This window comes from Lactuca serriola, chromosome 8, assembly GCF_051521515.1.
Source record: "Lactuca serriola cultivar US96UC23 chromosome 8, Lser_US96UC23_V15, whole genome shotgun sequence".
Classification (NCBI taxonomy): Eukaryota; Viridiplantae; Streptophyta; class Magnoliopsida; order Asterales; family Asteraceae; genus Lactuca; species Lactuca serriola.
Genome location: NC_136415.1, coordinates 100,874,289 through 100,896,509, shown reverse-complemented (window position 1 = coordinate 100,896,509; position 22,221 = coordinate 100,874,289). Strand labels below are relative to the sequence as shown.

The 22,221-nt window shown below is 41.2% G+C and overlaps 1 protein-coding gene and 2 non-coding genes across 3 annotated transcripts; 1 reads left to right on the top strand and 2 right to left on the bottom strand.

Moving 5' to 3' along the window:
* Positions 1 to 7,972: 7,972 nt before the first annotated feature.
* On the top strand, positions 7,973 to 8,079 carry LOC145071926 (small nucleolar RNA R71). Its single transcript, XR_013690887.1, has one exon. It is a non-coding gene; the product is annotated as a small nucleolar RNA R71 (small nucleolar RNA).
* Positions 8,080 to 18,383: 10,304 nt separating this feature from the next.
* Positions 18,384 to 18,490, bottom strand: LOC145071525 (small nucleolar RNA R71). The gene has a single exon (XR_013690535.1). It is a non-coding gene; the product is annotated as a small nucleolar RNA R71 (small nucleolar RNA).
* A 3,042-nt stretch (positions 18,491 to 21,532) lies between these two features.
* On the bottom strand, positions 21,533 to 22,009 carry LOC145067224 (secreted RxLR effector protein 161-like). The gene has a single exon (XM_079014412.1). It carries the CDS (start codon positions 22,007 to 22,009, stop codon positions 21,533 to 21,535), a length of 477 nt encoding a protein of 158 aa, XP_078870538.1.
* Between the last annotated feature and the right edge of the window lie 212 nt (positions 22,010 to 22,221).

The window sequence follows — 22,221 nt, the reverse complement described above, 5'->3', positions numbered from 1 at the left end:
AAACATATTGCATCCCTCAGGCTGAGCAGGGTCGTGTTTTTGTCTCATGATTTCACTGGAATAAGGAAGCCACAAATGCACTAGAACGTGTATAGGCTCAACTAAACATTTGGGCTCTCATGCAATTATTAACACAACTTTAATATGGAATCCTAATTTTTACCAAAATTTTCTAATTTAAGACCTAAGCATTTTAAATATTCAACAAGTTAAACATTAGCCTAAATTAAGATTCTAAGTGTTCTAAGATGTGACTAACCCCCTACCCCACACTTATTTTATGCAATGCCCTCATTGCATATTATAACAACTAAAAATGCAAATAGAGAGAAAGTTGGAACAAACTCCCCTGGGATAGCAGTCGCTAGGTTGACACTCTCGTCTTCAACTCCATCTTCTAGTGACTTTAACCATGGAAACAACTCATCCATGGCATGGGTGTCATATGTCTCGTGTGGTTGATAGCTCGAAAACTCCAAGGAAAATTGGTTGTTGCACAAGTCGCAGTAGTAGTGCACAAAGAATGTATGAATGGCACATGAACAATAACCAGAACAAAGAAAAATTCCTCCTGCAGCAGGCTACTCGGCGAGTATGCGAGTAAACTCGGCGAGTAGGATGTATCGGACAAGCAGATCGCACAGAAACAGATGCACTCGCCGAGTAGTATTAGTGCACTCGGCGAGTAGAGCATATAATTCCAGAAATTGTCTAATTGCTGGCTTTCTTTACTCTAGTGTTGTCATGCAAATATAAATGCACTCTCCAAGAACTCTCTAAACAGCAGCACTCTAATAAATTCTCGATTAGTACGGACTCAACCCTAGGAACAAAAACTCCATAAGCACTCCTAAAGGCCCTCATTCCTTGCTTGACCATTCCTAAATAGCATGCATCCTAGCTTCAACACCTGAAAAGAAAACTAAAAGTAACACTAAAATTCAAACCACTTAACCAAGGTTACATGTCCACAATTGTCTTTAAAACAAACATCATAATCAAACAAAATAAAATCTTCATTCTTCCTCGTCCATCCCGGCTCCTCCAGCTCCACTTCCACCTTCTCCACTCCTTCGTTGCATCCGTTCGTCCCAATTCATTATGTACGGATAACCGGGTCCCGGCCGCGGGGCAATATGCATTTGTTGAAAAAGATAGTCGAAGGATTGATTGGTGTAATTAACCCCTCGCCCTATATCATCCAAGTATCGTCGATACTCCACTTGATTCCATCCCTCGTTATCCTCCACCGGAATCACCGGTGGGTCTTCTCGTACCCGCTCGTTTCTCGGCCTAACCCGCCTTCCCGGCTCCTCGGGGACCGCCGGCTCGTCTTCATTTGGAATAGTAAAGGAATCACCAAATTTCTCCACTATCCGAGCCCTCCTATAGAGTGCCATATTGAACGGAGGAGGGTGGATAACCGTTAGCCTTTGGGCTTGCGGTAATTCCAAAATCCCAAATGATCGCGCGAGCCTCGTGATGAACATACCCCCATTGATCTTCGAGTTGATTTTTTCCTTAACTGCTCCCTCCGCAAGAAATTTAGCAATGCAATATGGGAGATCGCAGAAAACATCGGGGGTGATGATACTCCACATATAAAAGATATCAAGGGTGGGAACTTTATCCCCATCCTTTCGCATGTTGATTGTGCTTGCAATGAATCGGTGAATGAGTCGATGGATTGGAGAACGAATATGCCCTTCTTGAGCAGTGGAAGGTATATAGACCCGGTTAGCAATTGTACTCCACCATGTTGATGCCACCACCCCCTCGGGAAGTTCTTTGTAGGTATTTTCCAAGAAGGCTTCAAAGTAGTCCGTCATTGTCATATCTTGATCGTAGATGCCCAACCGCCAAGAGAACTCAACCATGCTGCATTGTCGCATCTCTCCTCCCAAAGAAAACGAGATCGTGTTTGGATTGTAATATTCACTCCCACCTCGGAATGAAATAGTAGCAAAGAATTCCCAGCACAACTCCGCATATACTGGCTCTTGTATTTTAAATAATTGCAGCCAACCATCACAAGTGATGTTAGCATAACCCAAGTTACAATCTTTTACCAAATATGGAGTAAGTTCCTCTTCCAAGCCGACATTACCCATCCATCCCCAATCCACTGCAGTGGGCAAGTGAATTTCTTTCTGTCGCAGCGCTTCCAACCTGTTTAGGGCTCGAGTTTTGGAGGATTTAGAGGTAATTTGTTGAAAGGCTAACCATGGCATATCACCATGGCTTCCTCCTCTTGATGATTGTCCTCTCCTTGCCATGCTCCCTGTAAAAACATAACAAAAACACAACAACAAACAACACCCCATAAATAAAACAGAAAATTTTTCATCTTTGCGAGACCTACTCGCCGAGTACGCGAGCATACTCGCCGAGTAGTATGAACACTCGGACAGATTCGAAATCGAAGCTGTGTAGTCTGCGAATTAGTCCAATTTATCCATAGGGGTTTGTCGTAATTGTGTTTCTAACCACATATGTTGAAGAAATTACACCAAATATCCCCTAATTCATGAGTAAATCAAAGCCCTAGAAATTGTGAAAAACTCCCCAAATCCGAAAATATACCAAATGTGGGGAAATAGGTGACAAAGACTGGACCTTTCATAAAATTAAAGAGCAAAGATGTTACCTTGGTGGTTGAATTAAGAGAAAGAGAAAGGACATTGACTAGATCTTGAAGAACTCTTGAGAGATGGCTAAGAGAAGATGCTCGGCGAGTGTGGGGGGGTTGAAATGTTGAATAAAATTAGTTTTTACAGATTTGAATTTACTGAGTTTTAACCGTCTACTCGCCGAGTATAATGGATCTACTCGCCGAGTAGACACGCGTGTTATGCATTCTTGGCTGTACACGAACAGTTACTCGCCGAGTATATCCGATGTACTCGCCGAGTAGATGTCACAGGTTGAAAAATTTTAAGTTTTTGCCAATGCTACTTTGTGAATTTCTTTATTTTAGCCTTTCCACCCCACACTTTCAGTAGAGCTTGTCCTCAAGCACTTAGAGAAACAGAATGAATGAAGAGAAATGAAAAAAAACAATGCGAAAAATAAAGAAAGGGAAAGAAAATGCAAACGTGAAACTCGGGTTGCCTCCCGAGAAGCGCTTCTTTTGATGGAGTCATTAGCTGGACTCCGCCCCTTCTATGTTTTTGCAATTCCGCACAGCAGGAGCTCCTCCATTCCTTCATTGCGGGGGACTCCTTCTTCATATTTCTTCACTCGATGGCCATTGACTTTAAATGGCGTGCCATCTCTTGAGATCAATTCAATAGCCCCATGAGGAAACACCGTCTTAACCACAAATGGACCATCCCACCTTGATTTGAGTTTGCCCGAGAAAAGTTTTAGACGGGAATTGAAGAGTAGTACTTTTTGGCCTTCATGGATGTCTTTGCTTTTGATTCTTTGGTCATGCCATCTCTTGGTCTTTTCTTTATAGAGCCACGAACTAGAATAGGCCTCATTTCGGAGTTCTTCAAGGGCATTCATTTGCATTAAACGGTTGGTCTTCAATTCTTCCATGTCAAAGTTGCATCTTTTTAGCGCCCAATATGCCTTGTGCTCGATTTCAACCGGTAAATGGCATTGCTTTCCATAAACTAACCTATATGGTGTAGTACCAATAGGTGTTTTGAAAGCGGTACGGAACGCCCATAGCGCGTCATCCAATTTATCCGACCATTCCTTGCGATTGCTTCCCACCGACTTCTCCAAGATACGCTTCAAAGCTCGATTGGTAACTTCCGTTTGCCCACTCGTTTGCGGGTGGTATGATGTGGAGAACTTATGGGTCACCCCATATTTCTTGAGCACCTTGTCCAATTGATCATTGGCAAAGTGTGTGCCACGGTCACTAATTAGGGCCTTTGGAACACCAAACCGGGAGAAAAGTCTTTTCAAGAACCGTACCACTACCCGTCCGTCATTTGTAGGTAAAGCCTGTGCCTCCGCCCATTTTGACACATAATCCACCGCCACGAGGATGTACTTGTTTCCTTTGGATGTGGGGAATGGCCCCATGAAGTCTATGCCCCACACGTCGAACACCTCGCACACTTGAATGCTATGTTGTGGCATTTCATTACGGGAGGAAATGTTTCCCACCCTTTGGCAAGCATCACATTCTTTGACATATTGGGCTGCATCTTTGAAGATTGTTGGCCAATAAAACCCAATGTCAAAGATCTTCTTCGCGGTATAGTGTGCGCCATGATGTCCTCCCGTGGGTCCGCTATGGCATTGCTCTAGTATTTTTCGACTCTCCCTTTCGAACACACATCTTCTTATAATCCCGTCCGCGCAACTTCGGAAGAGGTATGGATCGTCCCAAAAGTAATATTTGATCTCCGAAAAGAATTTCTTCTTTTGCTGACTACTATACTCCTTCGGGACGTAATTTGTAGCTAAGTAGTTAGCTATATCCGCGAACCATGGTTCCTCTCCCACGGACACCATAATGTATTCATCCGGGAAGTCATCTCCATCTTTTTCTTCTTGCAATGCCGGGTTCTCGAGCCTAGATAAATGATCGGCAGCTACGTTCTCCATTCCCTTCTTATCTCGTATCTCTATATCGAATTCTTGAAGAAGCAGCACCCATCGTATTAGTCTTGGCTTGGCATCCTGTTTGGAAAACAAATACTTGATAGCCGAGTGGTCAGTAAAAACAGTGGTTTTAGATAAAACCAAATAAGGGCGAAATTTATCGAAAGCATAAACTACGGCTAACAGTTCTTTTTCAGCAGTGGTATAATTCTCTTGGGCAGGATTCAAGGTCTTGCTTGCATAATAAATGGGTTGAAAATGCTTGTCAACCCTTTGTCCAAGGACGGCTCCTAGTGCATAGTCACTCGCATCACACATGATCTCGAAGGGTAAGTTCCAATTTGGTGCTATAATGATTGGGGCATTAGTTAATTTTTCTTTTAAAAAGTCAAATGCCTCTAAACACTCTTTAGTGAAATTAAAGGGTGCATCTTTTAACAATAATTGTGTTAGAGGTTTCGTAATTTTAGAAAAATCTTTAATAAAACGCCGGTAAAAGCCTGCGTGTCCCAAAAAGCTTCTAATGCCCTTCACATTAGTTGGTGGGGGTAATTTAGCGATGGTGTCTATCTTTGCCCGATCCACCTCAATCCCCTTTTTAGAGACTTTATGTCCCAATACTATACCCTCCTTGACCATGAAATGACACTTTTCCCAATTTAGGACCAAGTCGGTTTTCTCACATCTAGCAAGCATCGAGTCAAGATTTGTAAGGCAGTCATTAAAAGAAGATCCAAATACGGAGAAATCATCCATAAAGACCTCCATGAATTTCTCCACCATATCATGGAATATGGCGGTCATGCACCTTTGAAATGTCGCAGGTGCATTGCATAAGCCAAATGGCATGCGTCTATAGGCGAAGGTCCCACTGGGGCACGTAAAGGTGGTCTTTTCTTGGTCCATTGGGTCTATGGGTATTTGGAAATACCCGGAAAATCCGTCTAAGAAGCAATAATAGCTATGGCCCGAAAGTCTCTCTAACATTTGGTCTATGAAAGGAAGGGGGAAATGGTCTTTGCGAGTGGCATCGTTTAGCTTGCGATAATCGATACACACTCGCCAACCGGTTACCGTTCGCGTTGGAATTAACTCATTCTTCTCGTTGATAATGACCGTCATTCCTCCTTTCTTGGGCACCACCTGGACCGGACTCACCCATGGGCTATCGGAGATGGAGTAGATGATTCCTGCATCCAAAAGCTTTACCACCTCCTTCTTGACGACTTCTTGCATGTTCGGGTTTAATCTTCTTTGATGTTGCACCACCGGTCTGGCTCCTTCTTCTAAGTTTATTTTGTGAGAGCAGTAGGATGGACTTATTCCCTTTATGTCGGAGATGCTCCACGCGATGGCTTTCTTCCTTTTCTTCAGTACCCGTACAAGCTCTTCCTTTTCTGTCTTGGAGAGATCTGAGGCTATAATTACTGGCTTCTGATTTCCTTCTTCCAGAAAGGCGTATTCCAGATGGTTAGGCAGTGTTTTGAGCTCCAATTTAGTGTTCATAGTGGCGTACTCGCCGAGTGCAGGTATGGTACTCGGCGAGTTCATGGCGGCATTTGCGACTGCTGACTTTTCTTCAGGTGTACTCGGCGAGTAGATCGGGTCTACTCGGCGAGTAGGGCTTTCAGCTTGGTTTTTGAGTTCTTCATACTCTGCTTCCTCCAACAGTCTTTCAATCTCTAGTAAATCTTTCTCTGGATCAAATACTTCTTCAAAAGCTGCAACCTTGCTGGAATCTTCAGGTATGTCTCCTTCCAATAACTCGTCAAGCATGTCGATTGAGAACGCCGTGTCGTCACTACTCCTTGAGTACTTCATGGCTTGGTCTACCCCGAATGTTACTGAGTCATCCCCAACTCGCAATGTGAGCTTTGAGTCTCTCATGTCTACGATGGCGCTAGCGGTGTTGAGGAAGGGTCTTCCAAGGATGATTGGTACTTGCGGATCCGCCTCCATGTCAAGAATGATGAAGTCAGCCGGGAAGACAAACTTGTCTACTTTCACTAATAGATCTTCACATATGCCTCTTGGGAAAGTAACCGTCTTGTTTGCTAAATGAATTGCCATCCGAATTGGCTTTGGCTCTGGAAGGTCCAGCTTTTTGAAGAACGAGTATGGCATAAGGTTTACACTCGCTCCCGAATCAGCTAAAGCATGAATTGCTGCTAAGTTGCCAAATTGGCAAGGTAAAGTTAAGCTCCCCGGATCACCCTTCTTCTTTGGTAGTTTGTTTAGCATGGCTGCGGAGCAATTCTCATTCAATACTACTTTCTGCACCTCTTCCATCTTTCTTCTATTAGTGAGGAGTTCCTTAAGGAACTTTGCGTACTTGGGCATTTGCATGACGGCTTCGATGAAAGGAATGTTTATTTGAAGAGTTTTAATATGATCAAGGAATTTCTGATACTCCTCTTCCTGCTTCTCCTTCTTGGCTCGGGCTGGGTACGGCATTGGAGGCTGGTAAGGTTTGACGGGTGGCTGATCATGCGGTTTTTCAGATGTACTCGCCGAGTACATCGGTCCTACTCGGCGAGTAGGACTCTCAGATTGTGAATGTTGGTTCTCAGCTTGTGCTTCCGTTTCTTCCTTCTGCGAGTCCTTATTCTCTTCAGTATGAATGGGGGCCAGGGGAGTAATAACCTTCCCACTTCTTGTGGTAATAATGTTCACTTGCGCGCCTCGTGGGTTGTTCTCGGTTTTGCTAGGAAGCTCTCCCGGTGACCTTTGGTTTAGTTGTTGAGCGAGTTGCCCAAGCTGAGTTTCTATATTATGGATGGATGCTTGCTGGTTCCTGAGCATTGTTCTTGTTTCTTGGATAGCAGCATCGTGGTCACTGTGTCTTTTCTCGGAAGCAGCCACAAATTTAGTTAGCATCTCTTCTAAGCTTGGCTTCTTCTCTTGCACCGGCTCCTCTTTTTGGTAGAATCCTCTCCCTTTTTGCCTATACTTCTCCTCCTTGGCCTTCTTGTACTCTTCATAAGGCAGCCACTCCTTCTTTTGTTTTCGCCAGTCTTCTTCATACCGGTCACCGCTCGAATAACATACTTGTGCCTTTTTGTTGCCGTGCTCATCTAAATCACAATCCCTAGTGAGGTGAGGTCCATTGCAGTTTTCACAACCCACCCGTATGGCATGGATAGTTTGATCCATTTTGTCCATTCTCCTATCCATGGTTTTTAACATGGCCATGACCGCGGATAAATCTTCAGTAGCAGCATATGCGGCTCCCCTCGTGACATCATTCCTTGGGTTGTGGTATTCTCTAGAGTGTTTAGAGAATTCTTCAATTAATTCTTTGATTACCGGGGGTGGCTTCTTCGTAAGTGGGCCCTGTGAGTCTAGCAGCTGCCGGGTCGTAACATTGACTCCATCATAAAAGATGGACACTTCTTGTTGGCTATTTAGATCATGGTGTGGGCAATTTCGTAGTAGACTTTTGTACCTCTCCCATGCTTCATACAACGACTCTCCAGCTTGTTGTTCAAAATTTGCAATGGCCTTCTTGAGTTTGGCTATTTTGGATGGTGGGCAAAAGTGATCTATAAATTCTTCCTTCATTTTGGCCCAAGTAGTGACTGACCCGGGAGGAAGTGATTTGAGCCAGTCTTTAGCAACACCCTTGAAGGTTACCGGAAGCATCCGAAGTAGTTGAGTTTCGCGGGTTACATTTGGAATGTTGAAATAGTCAGCAACATCATTTACTTCATCCAAATGTTTGTAGGCATCTTCATGATCTTTCCCATAGAAAGGTATTTCCTTAAGCGCAGCTAGGATATGACCTTTTAGTTCGAAGGTAGCAGTTGCGGGAATTGCGGGTTGCACAAGTCCCGGGCCATGGTCGTCGCGCATCCTCTTCTTCCATTCCCCCATGGGAATTTCATCAATGTTAGCCATAGTGAATGCTAACTCTTCCTCCGATCCGGTTTCTTGTTCGTACGTTGCCTCCTCTTCTTCCTCGGTCTCGTATCCAATATCTTCTTGGATTGGCTTTTCAATTGTCAAGGAAGCGCTTGAAGCTCCGGATTTGCTGCTCTTCTTTTTTCCGAAAACAGTCTTCAAGTTGGACAATGGTGATTTCTTTGGTGTGCTTGAACTCTCCACGTCCTTCCCTTTGTTTCTTTTCAATTCGGATTCGGGGTCTTCAAACGGGGGTACCAGTGGCGTGTTTGCTCCTCTGGTCATGAAAGTCCTGAAATTAATCAAATAAAAGCGTAAAAAGAACAAAAAAAAAATTTGCAAACAACTAAAAGAAAAAAAAATCTAAATGAGCTGTTACTCGCCGAGTAGTCGCGAGTGCACTCGGCGAGTAGCAGTGATTTTTCAAATAAAGTTTCTAAGTTTTAAATCTAACTAAAACAGATACTAAAACCTAATTGCTATTTACTAAACTGTAATAAATGAACTTTATGCAAGTAAACTAACACAAAGGATCGAAAAAATTAGGAATTAGCTTAATTATTTAGAACCGTTCCCCGGCAACGGCGCCAAAAACTTGATGTGTGTAAATTCAACTAGTTTTATCCCTACTTTTTATTAATAATTTGAGCACACAAAGGCAGTGAACCTGTCTTTAAGTGGTATAGATTGATAAGTAAGGTATCGAACTCAGGGAACGGAAATTAAACTAATAGCTAATTTTAACTAAAACAAATAATAAAAGTAAATGGTTTTTTCTCTAGTTTTGCAAGACTAGAAACTTAAACAAATTAAATTTAACTAATTAACTAAAGCAACAACTATTCACCAAATCTGATAAAGATGTTTCTATTTAGGTTCAACCAATTCACTCCTATGGTTATTTAAGTTAAGATAGATTAATTGCTATTGGTTACCAATGATAATAGTTAGGTTCATGTTCATTACTCCTAACCCTTAGACAATTAACTAATTTAAGCGTTGATCAAGTGTTTAAACTAATTAATTCCCTAGATTAATTATTTGGGTTAAATAAGATTTGTAATGGTCAATTAAGTTATCAATTTAATTAACCTCTTGTTGGTGGTTTCTCAACAAGCTCACACATTAATCTTCCTATTTTCTTATTAATCTTAGTTTCATAATCATTACTTCCAAGCATACGTTTTAGCATTCACATAGACATATGAGGTTAACAATTAAGTGATGTTCATGCAACCTAATTGCCTTCCAATTAACAGAAAATAGTAGTGATTATCACATAAGGTTCTTTAACAAACTTAATTTAACAAATCACCAATAGACAATAAACAAAATTCAATAATTAAACCATAGGAGTTCTTTGGTATTCCCCAAACAGAAACAAAAACGAGTTTAGCTCATAGTTGCAGTAGAAACAAACAAAGAAACAAAGTTTAAGAAAGCAAACATGTTTAATTCCTAAGTCTAAGTGGTAGAATTAACCTAATTGCTTGAATTCTTCCAACTCTTGAAGCTTAGGGTTCCTTAGCGCCTTCTGAACCTTTTAGTCGCAGCTAATCCTTCAAAAATCGCCAGGAGTTATATCCCAAGTGATCAGGATTCGTCTTATAAAGATATCTCAAAACAGAGGGTACTCGGCGAGTAGCAGAATAAACTCGCCGAGTAGGTGTATAGTTATCCGTCTTGGATCAGGAATCGTAGCTATCTTCTGGAACAATCGCGTGTACTCGCCGAGTAATGCCGAACTACTCGCCGAGTAGGTCATTCTTGGCACCCTTTAATCTTCTCTTGCTTTCCTTTTCTCCTTTTTACATCCAAGCATATCTTTTGGGCTGAAAACACAATTCAAAGCATTTTAAGTACCTTTTGTCCAAATTATTCTCATAATTAACCAAAAATAACTAAGAATATATGTTAAATAATTAACTAATTATGCACATATCAGCCAGGTTCAGTGGTTTGTCAGCCTTGTGCCCAGGAATGGTAAACCCGGAACCGAAGAAGGTGGAGAGATACATTTAGGGATTATCACCCCAGATCCAAGGGCATGTCCTGGCTTCTAACCCAATCATGTTTGACAGCACGAAACGCTTGGCTCAATGATTGATTGATCATGGTGTTAAACAGGGTACTATTACCGCTGCTTCTGAGCCACCGAAGGAGGTAAAGGACTGAAGGAAACCCTGGAACAAGAGAAAGGGGAAAACCACATAGGAAAACCCTAAGAAACAACAAATAGTGACAGCCCACGCTGTTACGATCCCGACCACCCCAACACCAACAAAGTCGTAAATCGGCAACCTACCGAAGTGCAATAGATGCAACTTCCATCATCACGGACCCTGCCGTTAAATGCATTGCACTAGGTGCAACAGGAAGGGTCACACTGTCCATTTCTGCAAGGAACCGACCCAACCGGCCACTCCAACCACAAATATCGGATTAGGCCGTACTTGTTACGAGTGTGGAGCAACGGGACACTTTCGAAGGGACTTTCTGAAAGAAAACAACATGAATGCTGGTGGAGGGGGTAGAGTATTCGCAATGGGCCAAGAGGAAGCCATTGCCGATCCCACGATGGTTACGGGTACGTTTCTCCTCGATAACACTTATGCATGCATTCTATTTGATAGTGGAGCAGAGAGGAGTTTCGTGAGCCACACTTTTAAAAATCTACTCAAACAAACACCCCAGTCATTAAGCTAAACATTCATAGTAGAAATGGCTAACGGAAAGACAAAAGGCGCTAAAGAAATATACTTAAACTGTACCCTCACGCTAAACAACAACTCTTTTCCAATCAACCTCATGCCGATTTCAATAAAGAGTTTCGACGTTATCATAGGCATGGATTGGTTGAGTTCTCATCGTGCAGACATTTTATGTTATGAAAAGGCCGTTTGCCTTAATCTGCCAAACGACAAAACCCTCGTTATTTATGGCGATAAACCTAGTACCACTCTTCATATCATCTCCTGTGTCAAAGCTCAAAAATATTTATGCAAGGAATACCATGCGTTCTTGGCACACGTCGTAGATGTGAAGCGAGGAGTAGAAGACATCAAGAACGTGTCTGACGTCTGTGATTTTCCTGAGGTCTTCCCCGAAGATCTTCCAGGAGTACCTCCTACAACACAAGTCGAATTTAGAATCGACTTAATTCCTGGAGCCACCCACCCCTGTAGCCAAAGCACCGTATCGTTTAGCCCCAGCAGAGATGCAAGAATTATCCAGTCAACTGAACGAACTGCTCAGCAAAGGATTCATTAGAACAAGCTTCTCACCTTGGGGAGCACCAGTGCTGTTCGTGAAGAAGAAAGACGGATCGTTCAGAATGTGCATCGACTACCGAGATCTAAACAAACTCACCATTAAGAGCCGGTATCCCCTGCCACGAATAGATGATTTGTTCGATCAACTCCAAGGGGAAAATTACTTTTCGAAGATCGATCTGAGATCGGGATATCACCAACTACGAGTCCTGGAATGTGATATTCCTAAGACGGCTTTCCGGACAAGATACAGTCACTACGAATTTGTAGTGATGCCTTTTGGACTAACCAATGCACCCGCCGTGTTCATGGACTTAATGAATAGGGTATGTCGTTCATTCCTGGACAAATTTGTGATCGTATCCATAGATGATATACTCATATATTCAAGGATTAAAGAAGAACATGGTCAACACCTGAGACAAGTCTTGGAGACACTACGAGCAGATAAGCTTTACCCAAAGTTCTTGAAGTGCGAGTTTTGGATTAGGAAAGTGGACTTCCTAGGTCACCTGGTCAGTAAAGAAGGAATCCACGTGGACCCTTCCAAAATCAAGGCAATCAAGAATTGGTCAACACCAAAGACGCCAACCGAAATTCGCCAATTTCTAGGCCTCACTGGCTATTACCGTAGATTCATACAGAACTTCTCCAGCATCGCAAAACCCTTTACCACCCTGACCCAGAAGGGTGTAGCTTTCAACTGGGGAGAAAAACAAGATGCTGCATTTCAAACTCTGAAGCAAGCCCTGTGCAGCGCACCCATTTTGTCACTCCCAGGAGGTACAGAAGACTTCGTAGTATACTGCGATGCGTCCAATCAAGGGCTGGGTTGTGTGCTGATGCAACGAGGAAAGGTTATTGCTTACGCCTCACGACAACTAAAAACACACGAGGTCAACTACACCACTCATGACTTAGAGCTTGGGGCAATAATGTTCATTCTAAAGATTTGGAGGCACTACCTATACGGAACAAAGTGCACCATCTTCATGGACCACAAGATCCTTCAACACATATTCGACCAAAAGGAGCTAAATATAAGACAACGACGTTGGGTCGAACTACTCAACAACTACGAATGTAAATTCGTTATCATCCGGGTAAAGCCAATGTGGTGGTGGATTCCCTAAGTCGAAAGGAGTACTCTAGTCGAAGAGTGAAAGCGCTAACCATGAAAATCCATTCACTTCTGTCAACGCAAATCAAGGAAGTTGTAACGCCCATACATCCGGGCTAGTCAATTTAGAGGCAATAAGGGTCGAAAACGACTTTTTGACAAAAGATTATTTAGAATAAATAATCTTAACCAAGTTTTATAATATGTCACAAGGTTTCCGTACATATAAAGAACGCCGAAATCCGAGTTATAACGAAGAAGTTATGGCCCGTCGAAGTTTTACGGCAAAACCGGCACGACACCGGGAAGCGTAAATAGTGAATTTACGATAGAGCGAGATTTAGCCTTAGCAATCTATAAAAAAGTTGTAGAATATGTTAAACTAAGAGCGTCGATAAAAAAGAACACCCAAATCTGACTTCGTATGAGGAAGTTATGATTTTTCTAAGATTCGGCTTAGCAGTGCACGACCCGAAACTCGAATTTTAGTTCGAACGGTTTTTGGCTTACGCGAACTAAATGAGAGTTGAAGATCTCATTAATAGGAACTCAACATTAAAAAGATGGACGAAAACGGAGTTCGTATGAAGGAGTTACGAATTATTCGCGGTCATTTAACAGTCTAAACGCCTCCTACTGTTAAATTTGAGATTAGTCGAGAGTTAGCCGACGGTGTCTAAACGAAAGTTGTAGATTTTGATTTAACTACACATGGATATAAAGAACGTCGAAAACGGAGATCGTATGCGAGAGTTATGATTTTTCTAAGTTTGAAGGCTGATACGCGATAGGGGGTGACGTGGCACCACCAGAATTGGACACGTGGCACCACCAGAAGGCTGCCACATGCACCAACTCGGCGAGTAGGTCAGTCAGCACCCCTATAAATAGAGGTGTCGGCCATTCACTTCTCTTCACCCCTCAACCCTCTTCTTTCTCTCTCTAAACTCTCTCTAAGCCTCCCTAACCCCCCAAAGCCTAGGGTAACTCCCTAGCACGAGGCGGAAGCCCCGGAGCGCCCGACGGCTCCGAGAAAAGAGCCTTTCGGCTCGGGAACACTGCTCCAGCGAAGCCCGGTTTTGCGAAAAACCCGTTGTAAGTGAGTTGTACCTATCCTATCTTTAGTATAGCTTATGTTTTAATATAGTAACGTTATTAGGAACTTATAATGAGTATTTGGGCTATTATTATGAGTTATATTGAGTGTTATTTAACGCTTATATAATAATAATAATAATAGCTAGACTATTAATTAATCGCGGTTATCTTTAGACTAAACCCTAGTGGTATTGATACTAGGTTTGATCGAAGGAAATTGTTTTGAGAATATCGAAGCGCTGTCCGAGTGCTGAGTCATCACCTTTCAGGTGAGTGCATAGTCCCTTTCATCTTACACATAGATATGAAGTATTTTATATAAACTACGTGCTATGTGTGCATATTATCTGAATACTTTCTGTCTATGCTGGATGAACGTTTTATACATGTTTTAAAGGATTTAAACTGTATACGTATTTTATATGTACGAATATGTTGGGTATGAGATGGGTAGATGAATGATGAGAGATAGAAGATGACGTGAGTATACATTGGCAGCTATAGACTTAGTGCCTATGGGACAAACACCGGTAGTTATGGACTTAGTACCTGTTAGACGTTGGTAGCTATGGATTTAGTATCTGTTAGGAATTGGTAGCTATGGACTTAGTACCTATTAGTTATATGCTGGTAGCTATGGATTTAGTACCTGTTAGGAATTGGTAGCTATGGACTTAGTACCTATTGAACACTGGTAGCTATGGATTTAGTACCTGATGAGTAGGATATAGCAGCTATGGATTTAGTGCTTTACGAACGAACGTCGGCAGCTATGGATTTAGTGCCAGTCCTATAACCCTGGAAGTAAGGGATTTCGAAATAAACGAATAAAGGATAGATGACTCTTAGGTTAAATCCTTAAGAGTAAAGAAGATAATGGGGATGGGTAATTGGGTTAATTCTTTGATGATTTAACATAATAATTATATTATTGTGAGTTGAAAACCCTATGTACTCACCGGGTTTCCCAACCTGACCCACTCAGTTTATTTATATCACAGGTGACGATATGAAGTGACATTACACTGAGAGATTTAAAGAGATGTAGATCACTAGTGTAAATAATTGTAAGTTCTGTTTATGCTTATGTTTCTGTATTAACGATGACATCCCAAACGTTTTAAAATGAAATAAATACGTTTTTTCGAAAATGTTTTGATAACGTATTTACCATGTTTTTTTGGGAACAAATTACGCAACCTTTTTATGAAATGAAGTACTATGATTTTTATAAAGCATAAACAAAATCGGTCTTTTCTGGCCGTGAAAATTGGGGATGTCACAGAAGCCCAAGTAGAAGCCTTGAAACCAGACAACATGATAGGTGAAGCACTTAGAGGAATGGACAAGAATCTGGAAAACAAGAGTGACGGAGTTAGTTATCTCATGGATCAAATCTAGACACCAAAATTTGGTGGATTTAGAGAGGTGGTCATGAATGAAGCCCACAAGACTCGATACTCCGTACACCCAGGTTTAGATAAGATGTATCTGGATCTCAAAAAACTCTATTGGTGGCCAAACATGAAAGCAGAGATTGCTACCTATGTTAGCAAGTGCTTAACTTGTGCCAAGATCATAGTAGAACACCAAAAACCCTCAGGTCTACTCCAGCAGCCCGAAATACCTGAGTGGAAGTGGGAGCAGATTGTCATGGATTTCATAACCAAACTACCCAAGACACAAGGTGGTCAAGATACCATTTGGGTGATCGTCGATAGGTTAACCAATTCTTCTCACTTCTTGCCAATCAAATAGACTGATAAGATGGAAAGACTGACAAGGCCTTACATCCGGGAAATCGTGTGACTTCATGAAGTGCCGATATCTATTATCTTGGACAGAGATAGTAGGTTCACATCACTCTGGAAATCACTGCAGAAAGCCTTGGGAACTAGGCTAGATATGAGTACAACCTATCACCCACAAACCGACAGACAGAGTGAGAGAACTATCCAGACCCTAGAAGACATGTTACGGGATTGTGTAATAGACTTTAGTAAATCATGGGACACCCACTTACTGTTAGTCGAATTCTCTTATAACAATAGTTATCACACTAGCATCAAGACTGCCCCATTTGAAGCCCTTTACGACCGCAAGTTCAGATCACCTCTGTGCTGGGCAGAAGTGGGCGACTGATATTTCCATATTTATACATATTTTTAGGAAATATTTATTTACAATTTTATTGATATTTTGTTTATTTGCATAGAATGATGGTACTTATAAGGATAAATTGTTATTTGCAGCCAAAGTAAAGCATTTTCGAAGAGAGGGACCAAAACTGATAATACTTGGAACTTTGGAGGCTGGAAGGGAAGAAGGATGAAAAACTCAGCAAAAAGCATGCTCACGACATGAGTAATTTGATTTTCATGATGTGAGTTGAGCGTTCCAAAAGATATGCATCCGGGTGAAAGAGTCCTTGTTGAATACGTAAAACTCGCCTTCACGACGTGAATCCTTATGGTTCACGACGTGAACTCGGTAAAACCAGATATTATAAATTCTCTTGCTCATTACGACTTAAGAGACTTTTGGCTTGAGAAAAGGGTTTCAGAAAACGAATTTTAGCAGAAGAAAAGTCTTGGAAAAAGGTTTTCAACACCAAAAGAGTAGAGGTTCATAATTAGTTTAATTGTTGATACTTGAACATGTCTTATACTTTGATTTGTGTTTGTTTATTTGCTACTATGAGTAGCTGAATCTAGCAACTCTTGTTTAGCTAGATGAAACTTCTGACATATAGTTTAGCTTAATGACTATTGGATTTGATTAGTTGGTAAATTGCTTGTGTTTGATTATTATTATTACCTAGCATGCTTATGTTTGTTTCTGTAGTTGCTTAAATTCATGTTCTATGTAGCTAGTGATTATTAGATTACATGAACTTGAAACCTAGTGATTTAGTGAACATTAAAATGTTAGAGCTAGGATCAACCCAATATTTGGTAGTAACTGAAGTAATTAAATTTAGCTATGCTGGAGAGCATAATTGTGACCATAATTTTGTTTGCTTAGATAAATCTTACATAGCCCATCTATAATTAATAACTAATTATATGTTTTGCTTATGTATGACCATACAAGGTAGTTCATGAATTGGTAAAAAGATTAGTTAATTTAGACTTGAATTGCTAATTACATAATAATTGGTAACCAACTTTGATAATCCATAATTGTCAGCTAACCATAAAGAGGAAGTGGATTCGAACTAAACAGGAGTGTTTTAATTAATTGACTGAATTATGTGACTTAAGTTCATCTGGTCTTGTAAAATCAGATAAAACCCCATCTTTGCTCTAAAATTAGGTTAATTTAATAGTAGATAAATTAATTAGTCAACAGTGTTCCCTGCGATTGACACCTGACTTACCAAACTATTCTATAATTCAACTAGGTACACTGCCTAGGTGCATTTTAGTTAGTTAAGTTCGTTAGGTTATAAATTATAAAATTAGTGGGTACTTTTGTGCACAAAAAGTTTTTGGCGCCGTTGCAGGGGAACAGATTATTTGATAGTTTATTTATTTACTTTAGATTAATCGATCCTTTTTGTGGGGTAAAGCCTGCAAGGAGTTATTTTTCAGTTTCATTTTTTTTGGCATTGCAGAACTCACGACGTGAGCGTTACAGGCTCACGATGTGAATCTTGTGATTCCTCGTTTTCTTAGTTTAGTTGGTCTTTCTTAGTTCAGTTTTACGTTTTTTTTATCTTGTTTATTTTGTAGGAGTTCATGACCATAGGCTCTAACACACCTTTGGTGCCACCTCTTGAAGACCCAGAGTCCGCCTTTCACAAAAAGAAAGATAAGAACGTGAAAGAAGATCAAACACCAAAGAAGACACCCTTACACGAGCTCAAGTCAGTATTCTCAAAGAAGTCGGGAAAGAAAACGGAAGAGTCGAGTTCATCTTCAAAGAACAAGAGCAAGGTCGAAAACTTAGATCAAATACCCGTCCAACCCGAATCCGAATATGATAGCAAGCCTAAATTTGAATTACATACAAGTGAACCCGAGAACGAGCCAATAAACGAGATGGCGAATATTGAAGAAATGTCCATGGGAGCTTACAGAAAGAGAATTCGAGATGATGTTGGTCCAGGTTTAGTACAACCTGCCATACATGTCACTGCCACATTCGAGCTAAAAGGACATATCCTTTCTACACTGAAGGATATCCCATTCTATGGAAAAGATCATGAGGATGCGTTTAAGCACTTTGATGAAGTCAACGACATTGCGGATTATTTCAATGTCCTGAATGTGAACAGAGATATCGTCTTGATAAGGATGCTTCTTGTTACTTTTAAGGGAGCTGCTAAGGATTAGTTAAAAGCACTACCACCTAGTACAATCACTACTTGGGCTCAAATGCGTGAGCAGTTTCTAGAATAATTCTACCCACCATCCAAGATAGTTAAAATCAAGAAGGCAATAGCCAATTTTGAGCAAAACCCGGGGGAGTCACTTTATGAGGCTTGGGAGCGCTACAAGGGGTTGTTGAGGAATTGTCCTCAACATGACCTTAACATTCAACAAGAATTGTCCATATTCTATGACGGGGTAAATGTAATGACAAGGCAACTCCTTGATTCTCAAGGACCACTTACAAGGAAAAATCCGGGTGAATTCAAGGAATTAGTTGAAGAATTTGCAAAGCATTCTCGTGAATACCACAATCCAAGAAATGAAGGAGTAAAGGGAGTTGGGAGTACACATTATGAAGAGATGGATTGGAAAGAAGTTGAAGAGAAGAGAACAAGTTTGTATCAGCAATATGTGCATCATCTTTGGTTAGCAACACTTCTTCGGAAATTCCATCATCCGAAGCTAAAGGATTTGAAACATGGGGAGGAGTCTTGGGAGTTTCTCCGGAGGCAAACTCTAGATCTACTATTTCATTTGAAGGAGAGACATAGGGCAAACTACTTTGGATTGCTCGCTTCTTCATTGCAGTGAGAGTGGAATCCACTTGCGATCTGGTAAGCTTCGGATGCCGAGAGTATACCCTGTTCACAAAATCTTCCCACAGTGGATCATTGACACCTGGTCATCCTGTACCCTTACCGGGTATCAGACCAATTGAGGCACCAGAGGTTAGAGGGACAAATCCAGTGTCAGAATGCTTAGGGTTCGAAACATGGGTTCTAGAGAGAGAGAGAGAGTGTGTGTGTGTGTGGAAGAAGTAGGAATAGCAAAAGTGACACGTGGGTTTGTTCCAGGGGCAAGGAACTTTGTTCAACACCAGCATCACCTTTTTGAGAAGGTGAGGGTGGATTATGTGCAGACTCCCCTTGAGTGTGTGCTTATGTTTTTGGAACATCAAGGAGTACCTCGGATGAGTGGGTAAGAGGGGTGTTCGGAAGGCCAGAGTCAGCCTGAATGTCATGAGTTCCTACCTGTTGAGAGGTGGAACTGACTTTGGTTCTTTTTTTAGGCTTGGAATTTGAAGGAGAAGTCTTCCTTTTGGCGGACTTTTTAATTTTTCCTCCGGACATGGAAAGATTGGCCTCTTTCAGAGTGGGATCAACTAAGACTGGGGATAGGTAGTGTTGGGTCAAACACAACCGAAGTCTCTAAGTGATATTTCAAGTAAGGAGAGTCGGAAGGGATTATGGCCAACATATGGTCCAGAAGACGTCTAACCGGACCAAATGATGATTGGTCTGGAACTCTATAATGCCTAGCATTTTTAAAGGTAAGATATACCTCCTTCGGAATGGTGCAGCTCGGAATGGGTTCAGATCTTTCCTTGTAAGGCTGTTGAATTGTCAGGGCCCAAAACCTAAGGCTTGAGATTTCATTAGTCTTCCTCTTGACATCGTATTTTCTAGAATCCTGCCATAGCACTTCCAGAAGACCCACTGCATTGCTGCGTCTGGAGTAGATGTTGTAAACCACATACAACCAATCTTTGCTCAGGGTGTCTGTTCCACCATGCTTTCCGAACAGCCCTCTAATGATGAAATGCATCAACATAGTCCAAATACCTAAAACCGCTGACTTCTTGAATTTCTTAGCCTTGTAGTCATGATTGTAACCAATATGATTCAGGAACTATTGGAATCCTTCAGGGGTTGGTTCCTGAACCTTGAATCCTTCAGGATTCTCATCGACGCCGATAGCCTTGAGGAATGTGGACTTGTGGATGGTCACAATCCTATCACATGTGATCTTAGTTTCAAGAACACTATTGTAGATTTCGATTCTTGTGAAAGCAATGTGCAAGATATTGAGGGGTAGAGGAGGTTTTGGGATTTTGGTGAGTGGAATGGATATGGGATGATTTGCGATGAACTCAATCATCACTCTAATGGGTTCAACAAAATCCAGAGGATTCATTCATGAAAGTTGTGTGGTGTCTTGAAGAAAGGGCTCAGATGATTGTGATGAGGATGATTCTTTGGAGGATTTCTTTTTGGTGACAGGTTTCTTGGGTGTTGAGGCGGTTGCAGCAAATTTTTGGGATTAATATTGGGACGCCATTGATGAAGGTGGATGATAACTTGATGAACACATCGAATTTGGGGGTTTTGAGAGTATTTGAGCGCGTAAAGAGGTAAAGAGGGTTTTGGAGAGTATTTATAGGTAAGTGAAACGGGTCGGGTTAAGAAAAGTAATGATGAGGATCCGAAGATGAACAGGGTAGCATTTAATGAATAACCATTTTTGGGAGTGCGTTGACTTAGGAAAGGAAAAGTAGGGATGACTTATTGCTTAGAAAGGAAACCTTAAACGGCGATTTGATGGTTGCTTTTGGAGACGTGCGATCGTGGCATGAGTTTCTAGGAAGATAAGGATCCTCAAAAGTTACCGTTACAAGAAAAACGTTTCATCTTATGGACTCTTGGGTTTCTGAATGATCGATTTCGGACAGTTTGAGATCCGGAGGGTAAAGATTTGAGTTCCGGATTGGAAAAATTTAAGAAATGGTACGGAATGTGATCAATCCGGAGTGAAAAGTTGAGAATTTCGAAATAGTTTTTTTATGTTCCAGAGTCAATTAAGGAAATTATGGAATATGGGTTGAAAGCATTTCGGAAGATGAAGTGCAATACCTTTCCGGATTTGAATTCCGGGACGACCTTATGATGTAAATTCCGAGATGCAAAATGTGATTAAGGTGACTATGTGGAATTTGAACAACAAATAATCAGGATGAACTGTACAGCTTAAACTCAAGTGATGGTTAGAAAAAAAGACAAGTAAAATGATCATATGTATTCCGAGAGAAAATAGTTCCGAGATGAAAAATACTTTTGAGATCAGAACCAATTTTCTTTCGAATACTTTCATCAAAGAGAACAAGTCCCTTGAAAGAACTAAGGATCTAGCATCATCATGCCCATCTTGTTCAGAAAACCATTGAATTTGGTTTCGTCTAATGCCTTAGTAAAGACATCAGCAATCTCATCGTTAGATGGAACAAAAATTAGTTCAATGTTACCATTTAAAACATGATCTTTTATGAAATGGTACTTTAGGTCAATGTGCTTAGTCATGGAGTGTTGAATTAGATTGTGTGAAATCGCAATATCACTTTGAGAATCACAATAGATATGAATGTGTTAAAAGAGGTAACCATAATCCAAAAGTTGAGACTTTATCCATAGAAATTGAGAGGTACAGCTGGCAGCAGTAATGTATTCAGCTTCGGATGTAGAGAGTGCAATGCAGTTCTGTTTCTTGAATGACCAACTAACCAAACCACCACCTAAGAATTGACATCCACCTAATGTGCTTTTTCTATCCAATTGAAGACCACCATAGTTTGAGTCTGAATACGCTTGAAGTAGGAAGCTCTCACTTGCCGGGTACCAGATTCCGAGACCCTTTGTAACTTTGAGATATCGGAAAATTTGTTTCATAGCCAAGAGATGAGACATCTTAGGGTTGACTTGAAATCTGGCACACAAATATGTTTCAAACATGATGTCCAGACGATTTGTTGTGAGATAGAGCAGAGATCCAATCATTCCTCTGTACTTTTTTTCATCAACTGCTACACCTGAAGGGTTGGCAAAGATCTTGTGTCCGAAGTCCATTAGTACTTTGGTTGAGGCATAGGTGTCCATTGAGTACTTTTTGAGGAGTTCTGGAATGTACTTCTCTTGGTGAATGAAAAATCCTCTGTTAGTCTGTTTGACTTGGAGACCAAGAAAGAAGCTTAACTCCCGATTCATGCTCATTTGGAATCGATAGATCATAAGTTTAGCTAAGTCAGCAACCATTGATGAATCTGTAGATCCAAAAATGA

Coding starts and splice junctions, on each gene's coding strand:
- LOC145067224 (XM_079014412.1), bottom strand. CDS start 22,009: ATGGACTTCGGACACAAGATCTTTGCCAACCCTTCAGGTGTAGCAGTT.